The sequence below is a fragment of the Eptatretus burgeri genome, chromosome 6, assembly GCF_056783735.1.
Source record: "Eptatretus burgeri isolate ZD-2024b chromosome 6, Ebu_testis_v1, whole genome shotgun sequence".
NCBI classification, from domain to species: Eukaryota; Metazoa; Chordata; class Myxini; order Myxiniformes; family Myxinidae; genus Eptatretus; species Eptatretus burgeri.
This window is the reverse complement of record NC_140966.1, coordinates 61,877,713-61,895,395: the sequence shown is the minus strand read 5'-3', so window position 1 is coordinate 61,895,395 and position 17,683 is coordinate 61,877,713. Positions and strand designations below refer to the sequence as shown.

General features: G+C 40.1%; 1 protein-coding gene across 9 annotated transcripts in view; it reads left to right on the top strand.

Annotated features, from left to right (window-relative positions):
- Positions 1 to 17,683, top strand: part of LOC147024922 (E3 ubiquitin-protein ligase Rnf220-like) — a 278,387-nt gene that overhangs the window by 151,914 nt on the left and 108,790 nt on the right. For all 9 annotated transcript variants that reach the window (XM_085885323.1, XM_085885324.1, XM_085885322.1 and 6 more), the window contains exon 3: positions 7,398 to 7,527. In XM_085885323.1, the coding sequence (XP_085741449.1) occupies positions 7,398 to 7,527 (130 nt within the window). The remainder of the gene's footprint in view (positions 1 to 7,397; positions 7,528 to 17,683) is intronic.

The window sequence follows — 17,683 nt, the reverse complement described above, 5'->3', positions numbered from 1 at the left end:
GTAAGCATACCCTGCTAGTATGTGTGCATACATATATATATATATATATATATATATATATATATATATATATATATATATATACACACACACACACACACACACACACACACACACACACACACACACACACACACACACACACACACGCACACACACACACACACACACACACACACACACACACACACACACACACGTTGGATCACCCGATCATCAAGATCAGGATATTTAAGCTTTAGTAAACCACCAGGAAGATAAATGTTCTCGGCTGTAGCAAGAATTCACTCTGATGTGTACCACAGCAATGTTGAGCAAACATACATACTGTACGTACATAAAGTACATCTGTTAAGTTGCATATTTTTTTATCCATGCAATCAAAGTGTCGACTACCTCTGCGGAAAGGCACTTTTGCAGTTCAAACTAGTGTGGCACTCAATAGAGTGCATACATCCGCCAAGCTGAACAGTTTACGTTTTGCATCGCACTGATAGACCGGGTCTGCATCCAGACCCGAACCAAAAATCTAAACGACTTGTTCTTGTCACTAACCTAACTCATCCACATAGTTTTGCCATAAGCCGTCCACAACTTTTTGAAATATCATGGTATATATATATATATATATATATATATATATATATATATATATATATATATATATATATATATATATATATATATATATATATATATATTTTTTTTTTTATGGCCCCATATCTCAACAGTGAATAATCACTTAAAAGTATATTTAAAATCCTTGTTTTAGAAACCGGATTCGGATCTTCAGCAAAATCTAATCAATTTGTTCTTGTCACAAACCCAACCTGTCTACCAAGTTTCGTTCAAATCCATCCATAACGTTTTGAGATATCCTGCTCACAGACAATCAGACAGACAGGGGTGAAAATATAACCTTTGATGGAAGAGGTAACATGTATGACAAAAGGCGTCGGATGTTTAAACGATATGTACTGCTTTGTACGGCAACAATCTCATGGTTTTGATGTAATCACGGAACTGCTGCGATTTTGATGCTGCTGCCAGTGTTGCATTTGCATCTGGTATTGTACGATTGGTGAATCGGGTACATCCACTTTTGTCGGGTGTTGATCCTTGGTACCAATTCAGTGTTTGTGGAAATCGTTATTCTGGCAACTTTGACACCAGCAGAGCAGGCCTGAATAACTAGATGTGAAATGTATTGTAAGGAAGAAATATGATTTAGACATTTCTATAACACACAGTTGACCTGTGGCTGCTTGAAGACAGTCAACAGCAAATGACAGTCATCAACAATATAACTTGACAAAGCTTTTTAATAATAATATTGCTTTGCTCTGATAAGTTGCTCTTTGTACAAGTTAGCTGTTACCATCAGCGATACATGTGCATCATTTCCTCGAATGTCCCCATTGCTTGTTCCACATTCCATCTGTTGAAGTGAATGCAATGTTTAAAAAGCAGCCTCAAAAACCAATCTGAAATGATTGGCCAGTCTTGATGCATCACATTTACTTTTAAATAGAACAATCGAAAATATCAAACGTCAAACAGTTTCCTCTTTCAATATGTATTTGTAAAGAACTTTGTATATTTGTACAACACAATCAACCTGTTTATCATTGTCAATTATTCCACCTGAGGGCCAGGTGTTTGCTTGATTTTCCCAAACAAACATTCAAACAAACGAAACAGACGTTGAAACAATCACAACAGCATCCACCCAGCTGATTAACATCCAACCTGGACTGGCCAGCTTTATCAAGAAGATATTCTTTGCTGATTCTCACTTATTGTCTCACTGCCTTCTGAGCACACTGTCTGCATAAGAAACGAATTGGCATTCCACATGTTCAGAATAAATTAATATTTCTTTCCCATTATGTAGTGATCAACCTTAGTGCAGTGGAAAGCTAGCAGTAAATTAAAAAAAAAAATCAAAATAAAACTAAACCGGGACATTTCACTTTCTCAGCGCAATGTTCAGCATCGTGTGCCAACCGCTGTGAGAAAGCAGGTGAAGGTTTCAGGTGTGAGCCCCTCTTCTAGCAGTAGCAGCAAGTGGTTTGTACATAATGATGATATATATATATATATATATATATATATATATATATATATATATATATATATATATATATATATATGAAATTTGGAACATTTGGCCCATCAATGCTGCGTTGCACTCCCTGTTTATTAATTAATTTTTTTACTTCAGCTGTAAGCATCAATATTCTTGATGTTTTACTAATAATCCGGTGTGTGTGTGTGTGTGTGTGTGTGTGTGTGTGTGTGTGTGTGTGTGTGTGTGTGTGTGTGTGTGTGTGTGTGTGTACACATACATATATTCTTTCTTTTTTCTTTGTAGCAGATAACCCGGTTCCACCGGGCTGTTGTAAGAGAATTTGTTCCCAGTCGTGTGAAATATTTAGGAAGTTTGCTCGGAATGCCATTTGATAGTATAATAGTCACTAACTGTTAAGATTGCTAAAATTTATCGGTGACGTTAATGGATGAAAAGGTAATTTTATGTTGGACAGAATTAACTGAATAATTTGTGGTTATATTATTTTTTTACTTCGGTAGGTGTATGAACCAGCGAATCTGAGCCTATACACCGCCCCTGTGCACAACGGAGGCACAAAAATACGCATAACTCAAAATTGCATGAATATCAAGATTTGTACATCTCCACTTGCATTGTCTGGACCAAAAAGCCCTTAAATGATGTATCATTCAGCACTGTACGTGCTATGGTTGTGACATTTACCCTGTTCAGACACAATCACACAACTTGCATTTATATGGTGCACATATATATATATATATATATGATGTAAGGAGATCTAACAATGTGTTGGTTGAAATGTCGGAAGTAAGGGTTGAGATGTGGTTCGGTTGCTGTGGAATTGCTCCACTTTGAGCTACACGTCCGCTCGACTTCAGACAGAAAACATGCCTCGGTGCCCTTTTCCTGATCCCCAAGCAACGACACATGTCATGAGGGGCAGTTTGTCAACAAGAGACTCCTTATATTCCCTGCCATGGCGGATCAGATAAAAAAAGATCGCCGTTTATTAATCTTTTGTTTCCTAAGTGCCAGTGATAAAAAGCCGCTAAAAGCCTGTCAAGTGTGGTGGGTATTGATTCGCAGGTGATTAACTGACCATGGGAATTGACGTATTTCCTTGTGTGCACCGTTCGCTCGACTCGGCGGGCCCTGCACAGCTTGGAATATTTTAACAATAAAAAACCATTCTCTCTTTCTGGAAAGCACTTGATCACCGAGCATGTGCATATTATTTATAATTCATCATTTATAATATATGTAATAATATATTTGTGTGGTATTTTACATTCTAATTGAGGTTATCCCCGTGTCCCCTCCAGTAATGAAGTACTTATACAAGTGAGAACATTCGAGTAATTGAATTCAACAAGGTTTTTCGTGTGTGTGTGTGTGTGTGTGTGTGTGTGTGTGTGTGTGTGTGTGTGTGTGTGTGTGTGTGTGTGTGTGTGTGTGTGTGTGTGTGTGTGTGTGTGTGTGTGTGTGTGTGCGCGCGCGCGCGTGTTAAATCCTTTTGAAATCTCGATTTTTCAATGAGAGCAATTTCTTATTCTTTTTTGATTATACATCTTCATCTTCATCCCAGCTCTCTCAGTTTGGCGTTGTCTATGAACCGGTGATGACACAAGCCAAAAAAGCCATGCGGCCCAAACAAGTTTTCACTTCTTCTCAAAATGCTTGGGATGATCTCAGGTGGCCAGAACACTAGCTGATTTGGTGAATGGGGAAGGTCGTCTCATCGGTTAATCGCGTCTTGTTTTGGTTTTGTGGCGTGATCGCAGTTTGTAGATTTGAAAATGAAAATGGATTTTCATTTGTGGTAATCAATGAAGTCCATAATTTAAACTCGGGTAAGACCTTACAGTGGTTCCAGGCATTTGTGGCATCTTAACCTACCCACCAAAGGCACAGGCATGCTGCGGTAGAAAACAGCTTGTTCAATTTCTTCCTTCACACAAGTACTGTGTAGTACATGGCATGTTGTCATTTGGCATACACTCGCCAGATTTCTCTGCCATGACGCTGAATATGTGTTTCGTACAACAAATTGGGTTAAAGTTGCAAAGTGCATGATGAGCTTGACGGTTAAGGGGGAATTGCTCACAAGGTATACCTCATGCACATTCCCCATTTCACTTGTCCACATTTCCGTGTTAATTATTTGCTGTCAATTTAACAACACCATTATTTTAAAGTGTTTAATTCAAGAACCATTGCGGTCAAAATCCTAAGGTATATTTTACCTGTTTTATTTTTCCATTAACCCAACTACCGTACAACAAGCTTCTGGATGTCATTAATTATAATTATACGCCAGCATGCTGCTGTGTTTTATTTCCTCAAAGCCAACCAGATTTTGACAAACACTTCACTCGATGTCAAAGCGAAGAAGGAGTACAAACACTGTTTTCAGTGTGTTGCCATATGCCTGAAAAAAAAATTGTGTATTGGTTCTCATGATTGATCATGTCACCCTCATTACCCCATGTGCAAAGTGAAAAGTGGGGGTGTGCAATTGGTTCATCCTATCTGTCTGTCTACAGACGTCAGTCTGTGATTGAGGAACTACTTGATTTCAGTTGAATTTTGTTCCGTAATGTATTTTGAACACTGTAGAACACGAATCGCAACACGAATCGGAACACGAACCTGCAGCTTAGCAGTACTTTGGCTATGAATTTGGCAAATTGTATGGAATCTCGTCCCGGGTGCACATGTGGAGAGTTAGGAAGTTGTTCAATCTGTCTGCCTGTGTGGCAGTCAAACAAAATTGAAAATTATTTCAAACAATAAACTTACTGTTTTTGGGGGATGGCATTAAGGGGCCAAACAACAGGCATAAATAACGAATTTAATGTGTTAAATAAGGTGGTGGAAAAGAGGGTGCATCAACAGCGGTAAACTTCCGGGGGAAAAATGTTTTTTTTGTTTCTGTTTTTCATTCCACAGCCTTTAAAACCTTGATTTTATTTAAATTGAATGATGTACTTGAACACTGTAGAATGCAAATTGCCTTTTTACCACTTCCAAAAATCTCCAGTTTAGCAGTAGTGATACCCTGACTTACGCGTCCCCATTTTACGTAGTTACTTTATTAATACCACGACCTCATGTGCATCTGCTCAACCCACAATTACGTCGCTGACGGCATCCATCCTTTTTCGTATTTGTCGCCTCAGCCTTCACCTCCACATACCCTGTACACAAACTACTTTGCACCGTGCATAAAGAAATGTACTTTACTGTGGAATGGCTAAGAGGCAGCGTAAAAGTGTTACTTTAGAAGTGAAATTAGATGTTATTCATCGAATGGATGCTGGTGAACATGCGGTTGATGTTGCCGGTTTGAGTTTGCCTCCAACTATGGTGTGTACCATTCATAAAAATACCGACATTCATTCGATCGCTTCTGGAAGAGCTTCCAAAAGTAAGAATACTGCGTACATATACCTATGTTTGTATCGATATTTTTAATATGTGTATTTGAATATAACTGGTACCAACCAAGAAAAGGGTAATATCATGGGTAAAAAGCAAAATATCCAACGACCATCAACGAGCACATGGTCAATCTCCTTTGCCACACCGCCAGCGTTGAAATACCAAGTCCAGCGATGAGCTTGTGGGCACTGAAACCATGAACCGGCCACCCTAAGTCCATGACTTCTTGCAAAGTCAAGGAACTTAGTGCTGTTCAGGTTCACAGTTCCACACCCATGGGGACCAACACACGTCTCATCACCATCCCGATCAGTTCCAGTCGATGCATTGAAATCCCCCAAGACGAGAAGTGTATCTGGCTTGAGGCACTGATCAACCACAGACTCGAGCGTGGCATGGAATGCATCCTTCACGTGGGATTACTCGCCTCAGTCGGAGCATAAACAGGGATCAGGAAAATGACACCCAAGGAGTGACGTATCCTGAGTCTCATAATACCCTCGTTGACCGGTGTTACCTCAATTATCATTAGAATCAGCTAATTAGACACAGCTGCAGCAACTCCTTGGGCACGGTGACCATCAGAGTGACCAGATCAATAGTCTGTGTAATCACCCACCACGATCCGGTCTCCAAACCTCAGAGAGTGCTGCAATACCTATGTTCAAACGCTTGAGCTCAGATGATAACAGGGATAAGAGAGATCATCCTCTCTTAGGGATAGGACATTCCAGTCACCCACCCGAAGGAACAACCTTAGATTAACCCAAGGAGACCCCCCGTTTGATGGACGATTCCTCAGCACTACCCTGACGACACACACTACCACAATCTGACCCCGGAGGTTTACCCCATGTTTTTTTTCTCCTATCATCAAGTAATGGGGGTCCCGAAGGCTTTGCCCCAATCTGGTCATCCGGTGAGCTGCCCTGCAGCGGACAGCAGCACAGGAGGTACTCCCAAGGAGTGGGTTTTCAATTTTCCTTACATTTGTGAGTTTTGCCCATTTGTCAATGAAATTTTTTGTGGGATTTCCTTACAACGCGCTCTCAGCGTTGGGGTATATCGACATTCAGACAAAATGGCAGCTCGTCGGAAATTTAGATTGTGCTTGGAAATGCAACACAACAGTTTAAAAGACCCTGTGTTCTTTTTCTCAAGACTGCATTAGGTAAGGTGTTCCATGAACTCTCCAGTTTTGCATGGAAACAAGCTGTGTGATTATAAGCAACAATTATGTTGTGCCATCGCTAAATGTAAAATATTAATTATTAGCTCATCTGGGCTTGAGTCTGGTGAGCTTATGAGATCAAGCAGTGTCTGTTGGTCAGTCAGTGAGTCTCTGAACACTTCAATCATTATTTCTTGAACCAAACACACGATTTTGATGAAACTTAGCCACAAGCTTCAAATTTGATGCTGAACAAAGCTGTATTGACCGCATAAAAATCTGTGCTCATTAATGAGTTGAGCCTACAGGAGGGGGGGGGCATTGCATCAGCAGCACAGCCATGCCCTCAACCAAAAACATGACCTGTAAATATGTATCGCTGTAATCAGCGTCGAGAGGGCTTCCATTCAACCAATCATGTGACCAGATTCTGTGCATGAACAAAATTTCAATATTTTATCATGACATTGACTATTGCTCCTCATCCAGGTGAGCTTCAGGACCCAAGGTCCTATTTTATACTGCACTGTACCTTTACCTTTTGAGTAGTCTGTTTAATGGAAATGCATTTTTTATTTATTTTATGAGTGCCATTCAAAACATCCTTACACTTTGTCGACGAAGAGTTAACCACAATCTCTTTACTTCTGTGGTTTGTGAATTGCATCTCAAGGAATGAGCCAGGCTTACTCTCAGTGTCCCTCCCAACAGGCCGAAAGAAGACGGTCCTGTATGATGGACTCGGCCCAGCGACCTGCCCAGTATGCCAAGTGACCCTACGGCCTGCAGACCTACGTGAGCACCTTGAACAGGAGGTCACCACGCTCAGGCAGCTGTTCAGGTTAGTGCTGGCATGCTGAGCGTTGTCAGCCTTAAGCTTGGACACGTAGCAGGTATTTCAAAGAGGAATTTTATCAATGAACAGTATGAAAGGTATTTACCGGTTATGGTTAAATATTTACTTTCTGGCCATGTAACTACTCTTTACGGGGTGATGAATTTTAATTGATCAGATCATTTTATGACTCAAGAACTGTCACACTGGGAAGAATTTAAATTGTTGTATTTCTTCATAGCGTCTAATCACCACGTTCAGCACGTGTAATGCTGTTTACAGAGTGCTAGACGTTGTACACACGTTTTGACAAATTTATTTTTTTGTACCAAGAAAATATTCGGGTCCCAGGCATTGAGTTTTCAATTTTATTTTATTTTTTTGGATATAATCGAAGCTCATGGCAGAGCTAGTACACTAAACGGATCAATACGTAAAACAGGATTCAAAGTGAGAGGAGAGAGGGGGGGGGGACATGAACAGCAGAGTTGAAGGCCAGGGTAGAGGGAGACTTGGACAAACAATGGGTATGGGAAGAAATGGGGGCACGACAGGATGCATCGGGTGGGCAAGATAGATACAGAAGGAAACGCAAAGGAAGGATAACTGGAAATTGGGAAGGAGGAGGAATTGGGATGGGGTTAACGGGTGTAGAAAAGATAATGGTTTTGGATGGGGGATAATTGGAGACGGTGGTGAATGGCTGTCTTGAAGACCTGGAGGGTAGAATGAGATTGAAGAGAGTGTGGAAGTTGATTCCACAGGTGGGAGAAAAGAGGAACCAAATGAGTGGAGGTGAGCAGTGGTTCTGGGTTCCTTAAAAAAAAAAAACCATGTTGAGGCTCGTGTAAGAGCAAACACACAGAAAAATATAACAAGGCAGGAGACGAGAGGGGTGGGAAAGGGAAGCACAAAATAGTGGGGAACAGCGACAATAAGAGATATGTGGAAGGGAGAGGGATGGGGCGTGGTACACAGGGTAAACAATATGGTACTACAGGGACTTTAAGGATGGAAAACAGGGAATTTGAAGGAGGTCGGTTTGGGGTGGATTAACGGGGGTAGAAAAGATCGTGGTTTTGGATGGGAGAAGATAAGAGATGGTGGTGAACAGCTGTTTTGAAAACATGGAGGGGGGTAAGGCCAGAGAGGACATGGTAGAAGACAGAAAGACCATCGACCTGCCTGCAGTGAGAAAGTGAGATACTTTGATATTTATTTGACAAGAGTCAAATTAATCGTTGATGAACATTAGGAATAGGATGGGACCTATATTACTGCCTTGGGTCCAGCCTTGACAGGGAGAGGAGAGGAAAGGATTCAATTGAGTGCTACACATTGGCTTCGAGAATGGAGGAAGTCAGGAATTCAAGAGTGGAGTTGGCCTTGTATTCCATTGACCGTCAGTTTGGAGAGCAAGTCGGGATGCCAGACTGTATCAAAAACTCGAGATATGTCCAGAGAGACGGCCCTGATCTCATTTCTGATATTGAGGGCCTCCATCCATTGTTGGGAGAGTAGAAGCAGCATGTCCAAGGTGGAGTCACCTGCTCTGAATCCAAATTGATGATCTGAGATGAGGTCGTTGGAGAAAAGGAATGATTTTATGTTCACTGTGATTATGGATTCATACACCAGGGACAGACTTGACAAGGCACCACCAAGTTTTAGAGGAGGGAGACAAGTTTGAAAGTTCATTCTTGAGATTGGACAGATGTTCTTTGCTGCCTATCCTGACTGTCCTAGCCACAGTTGTAGATAATTAATTAGGTGAGAGCTGATTGGTTAGAGCTCATCTTAGCCAGAGCTGGGAATAATTGATCATATGAGAGCTTGATCATTAAAGTCACAGCTGCAGCAAGACCTTAATTATAAAGTCCTTGCCACAGCTTAGGATATTTGATTAGGTAAGAGCTCAGTGGTTTTTCCCTCCAATTATAAATGGGTGAGACGCATGTGAAGTATGGGTTACAGGTGAGAGGTATGATTTCCAGGTGAGTAATATGATTGGGCCTTTGATATTTGCATGTTGACAGCTATCAGCATTGCACGTGCTTCATGTTTGGGAGCTCCGGTGGTGCACATCTCTTTCTACACTGTCGCTGATGACTCGCCACTAAGTGATGAAACTGGTCCGGTGGCTGATGTGGTCTTATGGCATTGTGATTCTCATGCTATTTGTAAATGTCTGCAGCAGTGGAAGAACCCGGGTAGGGTTTGAAATGGCAAAGCTTATCTTGTATCGCTCCAGAATTTCAGGGTGTTTTTTTGGGAAACAAATGCTCTGCACTCGCATTTTGTCTACCTATGAAGGCTTGCCTTCTCCATCATCTATTGAAAGTGGAGCAAAAATAAATGTTCTACTGCACTGTACTGTACTGTACTGTATTTATCATTGGGTCAATTGAACCCTGATCAGAATCACTTTCGCTCTTGCAGCCGATGACGTAAATTGCTAGTTTGATACTAGTCTAAATTTGATCAACGCATTAGAAAAGGGGAAATGCAAGCTTGAGATGATGATAACTCAAATTGGCTTTGCTAATGATGTGCAACACGGAGCAGCTATATGAATATGACAATTACTGTTTGTTTTCCACTTTGGTTAATAGGTTCCAGATCCACCACTTAACGTTTGTCTTTGACTTAGAATCATAAAGTCCGCCTCTTGCTGTTGCCTGGCAACCCATTAGAATGGAAAGAACAGGATTATTTTATAACTTTTGACATATTTACTTTAACCAGAGTTGGTGTCAAAGCCACCCAATACTCGCCTGTTTATACATTTATCGTTTTTAAAAGACTCGTCTAATAATTAATATTTTTTATAAAGCATTGCAGTGAAGTGTGATCCAAATAATTTTAAAGCAATATATGTATTTGTATATTGTAATCAGTAACAAGAGCGCAGGTGAGCACAATATATGCCCAGACAAGAAGGTATAGATAGAATTGTGCAACTACGTGGAAAACAGCATCCTGGTTGCCATGGCAACCACTTTAGATGACGAACGTATGTCGCGACCGACACACTGTCTCCACAGTCTGTACCTATGTACCAAATATGAAACGTGAAAGTGGAAAACTTTGGGAGTTAGAGTGCGGACAGGAACGGATGGAAAACAGCATCCTGGTTGCCATGGCAACCACTTTAGATGACGAACATATGTCGCGACAGACCGTCTCCACAGTCTGTACCTATGTACCAAATATGAAACGTGAAAGTGGAAAACTTTGGGAGTTAGAGTGCGAACAGGAACGGATGGAAAACAGCATCCTGGTTGCCATGGCAACCACTTTAGATGACGAACGTATGTCGCGACACACTGTCTCCACAGACTGTACCTATGTACCAAATATGAAACGTGAAAGTGGAAAACTTTGGGAGTTAGAGTGCGGACAGGAATGGATGGAAAACAGCATCCTGGTTGCTATGGCAACCACTTTAGATGACGAACGTATATCACGACACACCGTCTCCACAGTCTGTACCTATGTACCAAATATGAAACGTGAAAGTTTAAAACTTTGGGAGTTAGAGTGCAGACAGAAACGGATGGAAAACAGCATCCTGGTTGCTATGGCAACCACTTTATATGACCAACGTAAATCACGACACACCATCTCCACAGTCTGCACCTATGTACCAAATATGAAACGTGAAAGTTTAAAACTTTGGGTGTTAGAGTGCGGACAGGAACGGACGGACGACACATAATACGCCCCGATATATATATATATATATATATATATATATATATATATATATATATATATATATATATATATATATATATATATATATATATCTCTTCTTCTTCTTCTTCTTCTTCTTCTTCTTCTTCTTTCGGCTGCTCCCGTTAGGGGTCGCCACAGCGGATCAACCGTATGATCCGCATAGTGATTTGGCACATGTTTTACGCCGGATGCCCTTCCTGACGCAACCCTGGTCGCCTCTTACGACACAGGGATATGGTACACCTATTTTAACCAGGGTATACACCGGCCCAGTACACTGGTACTCACTTCGCCGACCTCGGAAGGATGACAGGCTGAGTCAACCCCCTGGTGTATTAATTCAGTGGCCCAACGGGGCTTGAACTCAGGACCTTTTGGATCCCAAGCCGCTGCCCTAACCACTGCGCCAACACCAGGATATATATATATATATATATATATATATATATATATATATATATATATATATATATATATATATATATATATATATATATATATATATATATATATATATATGTATATATATATATATGCATACATACATGCATACATACATACATACATACATACATACATACATACATACATACATACATACATACATACATATATATATATATATATATATATATATATATATATATATATATATATATATATATATATATATATATATATATATATATATATATATATATATATATGTCGGGCGTATAAAAATAGTGTGGTGGATAAAAACATTAGAAAGGAAAAAATAACTTGTACCAAAATTTTTAACATTTTCACTCTCACGTTCATGCTCACGCCGGGGGTATCGCTATAGCTCTCTGTTCTTCGAACAGGCGAGCTAAAAAGATGACGATGGCTGTAAACTGTGTGAATAAAGAGTTAATTCTCACCATTCATTCTTTATTTACTCGAGGTAATTAGCTGCTTGCAGAATGCAAGCACCATCCAGTACGTCATCAGTTCTATAAAGCTTAAATATTTATTATGTCGACACATAGGATGCACCCCAGCCTCCGCTTGCAGTCTGCGTGCATGCCCAACTCGTACTGAAAAGGTTATGAAATCCATCAGAATTTTGATTTATGGTGATCTTTAACATGAAACAAAAGTCATATTTCAAAAAATGAGAATGCCACATCTATGGAAAAAGAAATAAAAAACCTCAAATAATTACACTAAGATACACCATCAAGTAGAAATCCAGAGGTTCGAGCCAGGACATCAAGGGCTTCAAGCAGGTGGTGGGTAAACCACCATTATCTCATATCATTCCCCTTCCATACCAGAAATCTTTGCTATCTACATTTACCCGACCTAACCTAACCAAACCCTTTTCCTTGAAGATGGCTGTATTTTCTTCTCTCCCCTCTCTCATCTTTTCCTATTTGCTAATTTCCTCGCTTGTTGTATCCAACTGTGACACCACTGCCCCACTGTTTCTATGTCGGCTTTTTACCCTCTCTCTTCTTGCTCTTGCATGAGCCCTTATCTTGTATTAGGGGAAAAAAATAGAATTCCAATGAATTTCTGAGTACTGTACTGTATTTTCTGTGCAGGCAGCCCTCTCTGACTGATGATTGGTCAAACGTATGAGATATGAGGACATCATATGAGTTTCACAGCTAAACCAAGACATGGCAACCTCCTAACAAATTATTTGGAGACTAATTTGTATATGCTGCTTAATTGTGCATTTTTATCCGCATCTGGTGGTGAAGTGAAAAATTATAATCAGATCTCAAGTAATTCACCAATTTTTGAGCGTAACTTTTCTCTCACTTTGACCTTGGTTAGTAGTATCAATCACATGTGAAAATTTCATACATATTAGTGATAACATTCTAGAACTACAGAGGTCATAGAACACAATACCCCATGAAGTGTTCAGTATATACTTCAATTTTAAGAAAATAATGATATTAAAGATAGACAAGTCTGGAGACGGCGATGGTTCACGAGCAATGTACACGGTTCACCTTTTTTATTTTTTGAGCTTCGAGGGGACGCCACGGGCAAACTGGCAGGAATCGAGAAAAACGTAAACGATGAAAGTTGTAGTACTCAAAGAGCACTACTTGCATACCAACTTTCATTCGAAACAGTTGAAAACCCTAGGAACTCGATGCCCAATTTATTGATTTTTTTGACATTTTCTAAGTTCGTGACCTTGTGACCTTGACCTTGGGATGAAAATGAAAAATCGAGCTCCGTGGGGTTATGCAGGTGCCATTGGGCTAACCAAATACCGAAACCCCTGCCAGATTCGACAAACCCCCTCGGAGAAGATGTAACTTGAAACCGGCTACCCCCGAAAAGCACATGTTTTTGGCCGTGGCTCCGCCCATAATAGGCGCACCATGCCCATTCTCTGGAAAACACAACTAGATCATGATACAAACCTCGCACCCTAATTTTATCAAGATCGGATCAAAACCCACGGAGCTATGCTTGGGACAGACAGACAGACAGACACACACCTATAACGAATATAGTGGTTTCTTACTGACTCGTGAACCAATTAAAGAAAAAAGAAAATCTGGAAGTTCAGCACCACTGAAGCAGTCTTATACATTACCTTTACACACTGTAATGAGATGATGTTGAGTCACAGTTTAGGAGATTGAGGCTTTATTGATCACCATAAAACACAGCGTCAATCAGCATCAAACATAGCCATATCGGTGGCCTCCTCTTCACCCTAATACTGCGCCCTCTCACATGTCACGCCCTCTCATGCTATATATATATATATATATATATATATATATATATATATATATATATATATATATATATATATATATATATATATATATATATATATATATATATATATATATATATCATGGTTTGTGGAAGTATTATGAATGTGATCTGTGTTCTTCCTTGTTCAAGTGTATAATTCAAGTTACATAAAGGTTTAAAGAGGTGTAAAGGTGTATAAGTAAATTAATTCTGAGTTTTACTGCTTTTGTACCCAGAATCGATTACCTCATCCTATCTAACACATTAGATTAGTTATTTGTGCCTGTTGTTTGTGTCCTTTATAACAGCATCCTTAAAAACAGTAAGTTTCCTGTTTGGAATGATTTTCAATTTTGTTTAACTGCCAGGCAGGCAGACAGAGAAAAAAATATTATCTCACTCCTCTCTACACATGTATTGTCAGAGCCAAGGTACAGAAAAACCCTAAACTTGTTTTCTTTTCATCTTTTCTGTCCGATTAATGTTCATAATGTAACATTAAATTTATATAAGTTGTTCCTCATTCATAAACTGATGATCATAAACTGATAAGATGACAGACAGACAGACAGACAGACGGACGGAGTGACATGAACCAACTGCTTAACCACACTTTTTGCTTCATGTGTGTAGGGTAATTATAGCTCAAAAAAGCAGGGCACAGTTTGTGAGATAAATGTTTTTTTCTGAAATGATTGACTTTCCATCAAAGTATGATAATATATAGAAAGGCAGTGGAAACATTTATTTGCATCTAAATAGTGATTTAGATTAATCCTTCAACCATTCAAGAGTTCTTCCTGGAGTATGGGCACCACCATAGTATACAACATAGTCATACGATAATGTCCCAAAATATGAAGGTGACCATATGGTAGAGTCTCATTATAACTCACAGATATGTTTTGTGGACTTTTATTTGTGTTGAAAATTAGTTTCACCAAGTTTCCAACATGATAAATAATAACAGTGTCCCCTAGCTTTCAGGATTTGTGAGTGCGACACCACCGTGGCATTGCGCTCCCTCCCCGTTTTTCTCCTCTAAAATGAAATTTGATGAGTTATTACATAATTAGACTTGCAATAAAACTGTGAGAATGGAATGAGTATGAAAGTAAGATGCTTAAAATCAGTGACTGCATTTCTTCTTTCAGATGTGGCACAAGGCTGTGGGGTGGCATCATTGGTTGAGGATGTGGCTGTGCCACTAATGCAATGCCCTCTGTAGGTTAGGGCAGGAATTTGGAATTTGACAAAGGTGCCAGCGATAATGACTCCATTTAACTCATGCAGATTGGTAAACAACAACATATTGCCTGAAAATTATATGTAAAAATCACTCTGACCGATTATGAAATATGTTCCTACAATAGCTTGGCCACAAATATACTACTAGCGCTACTACTACTATGACTACTACCACGAGTACTATTACTGCCCCAATTGTTCCCACGTTATTGTGGGGTCGGCTGGAGAACATTTGGACTTAACTCTCCCACAAACCAGTTGGCCAGTCTTTACTTTCAAATTAATGTGATTTGGGCAAAGACTTGTAATTTGTTCAGGGTCCCAGCAATAACTCATCTTCTCTTCACGAAAGGCACAACTGGATCTTGCTGACAAATGTCCACTAATATCTAGTGCTGGCAAACGGATCCTCTGCTTTAATAGCCAACCAATAGATGGTGCACACATTGATGCACAGCTACCTGTGATAAACCAGGGTGACAGTTTATAGCTGTTTTGAGATAGGTACAAACCACTAAGTTATCCTGCCAGCCCATTTAGCCACAAACATACGTAACCAAAAGAATCCAACCGTAAAGATGCATGATGACTGAAAATGTTACAAAAAAAAATCAATGCAACATTTCAAACCTTTTGCTGAAGTTGACATATATATTTACCAAAGTGTAGGGATTGAACTCGATGTAATGAATGATTAAAGATTGGTATCGATAAATATTAAATGTAAACTACCAAACTCGAATTTCAAAAGCTGGGGATTACATGATGTCATTGTTATCGATTTTCTTCACTTTACATCTTTGCGCATCATGAAAAATATGCCATGAAGCAGCAATTGCAACTTATTTAATTTCCCAATTATTGCTGTGGAGGCAGCAGTGTCTTGTCTTTGGGTTCCACTGATTGGCTGTGAAAAGCATATAATATTTCAGGGCACAAAACACGGCTTCCTCCGCACATATTTCTGGGGAAATTCAACAACTTGCATTAAAAAAACTTTTTTTTTCTGGTGCTAAGGCTGATCATTCTCTCTGCAGTTAATGGGGTCATGAAGGGAAAAAATTCTTCTTCCCCCATCTAATTTGATGCCCATCTACAGGGTTTTGCCTTTGCACTATCCTCTAAATGCTGAGAGGCAACCGAGGACAAGGTGAGGAAGCAGCACATACTGCATCTGCATGTATTTAAAAGTGTTTGGTATGAATCTGTCAGCGTGATAATCAAATCACCAACCAATCGGACTCAGAGCAGGACTCAACCACCATGCCACTGAGTCTGGTTAAAACTTAATGCTGCATTTCTTTTCACTCGCAAAGAACCCATCGTTATGTGTAGGTTAATTCCGCGAGAATTATGGACGGGTTAATTTCTCTAGAATTACGAATGGGTTAATTTCTTTAGAATTACGAATGGGTTAATTTCTTTAGAATTACGAATGGGTTAATTTCTTTAGAATTATGAATGGGTTCATTTCCTTAGAATTACGGATGGGTTAACACCCTTAAAATTTGCTTTAATATGAGTTGTAATACCCACTCCCACCGGGAACTGCGCTATGATATACATTGTGACGGGCATCACCTCAGATAACTCCGAAGTGTTGACGCGTCAATAAAAGGACCTCAGATGCCGTCTACAACACCCATCTCTGGCCGGATCCTTGTGCCCAGTGTCAGTTTACCATACCTATGAGAAGGTTGAAGCAGATGGGGAACCATGCCGGTGGCGGCGCAACAGATGACAATTGGCTGAGCGAACCAACGTTATGTGTCGCACCCTATTGACTTTCAGAGACCAATTAACTGCTTCGGCTAATTACCCCCAGGAGCACTATCTCTGACCAAACCTGAACAGGATAAGTCAACACACAGTTCTTTCTATACCACACGGGCTTAATCAAGTAAGCAAGACTGAAAATGGCGGGGGATACGAACAATGGCCTGCAACTGGACTTGACGGCATCAGTTCATTTGAAAAACCTGCTCTGCTGCTCTTTCCCTTTCTCCCTCTCTCTGCCCTTTCACCCTGTCATTTGCACGAGGTCATCTTCCATCTGCTTGTAAATTCGCCAACGTCACTGCCTTCCTTTTCTCCAACAACCTCATCTCAGATCACCAATTTGGTTAAAAGACCAGGTCACTCCACCTTGGACATGCTGCTTCTACTCACCTATCAATGGATGGAGGCCTGCAACATCAGACATGAGATCAGGGTCATATCTCACGCTTTTGATACAGCCTGGCATCCTGCCTTATTCTCCAACCTCTCTGCCTATGGCATCCAAGGCCAACTCCACAAATGGCTAACTGACTTCCTCTACCTTCACAGCCAACGTGTGGCACTCAATAGAATCCTTTCGTCTCCTCTCGATGTCAAGGTTGGAATGCCCCCATTGCAGCATACTGGGCCCAGTCCAATT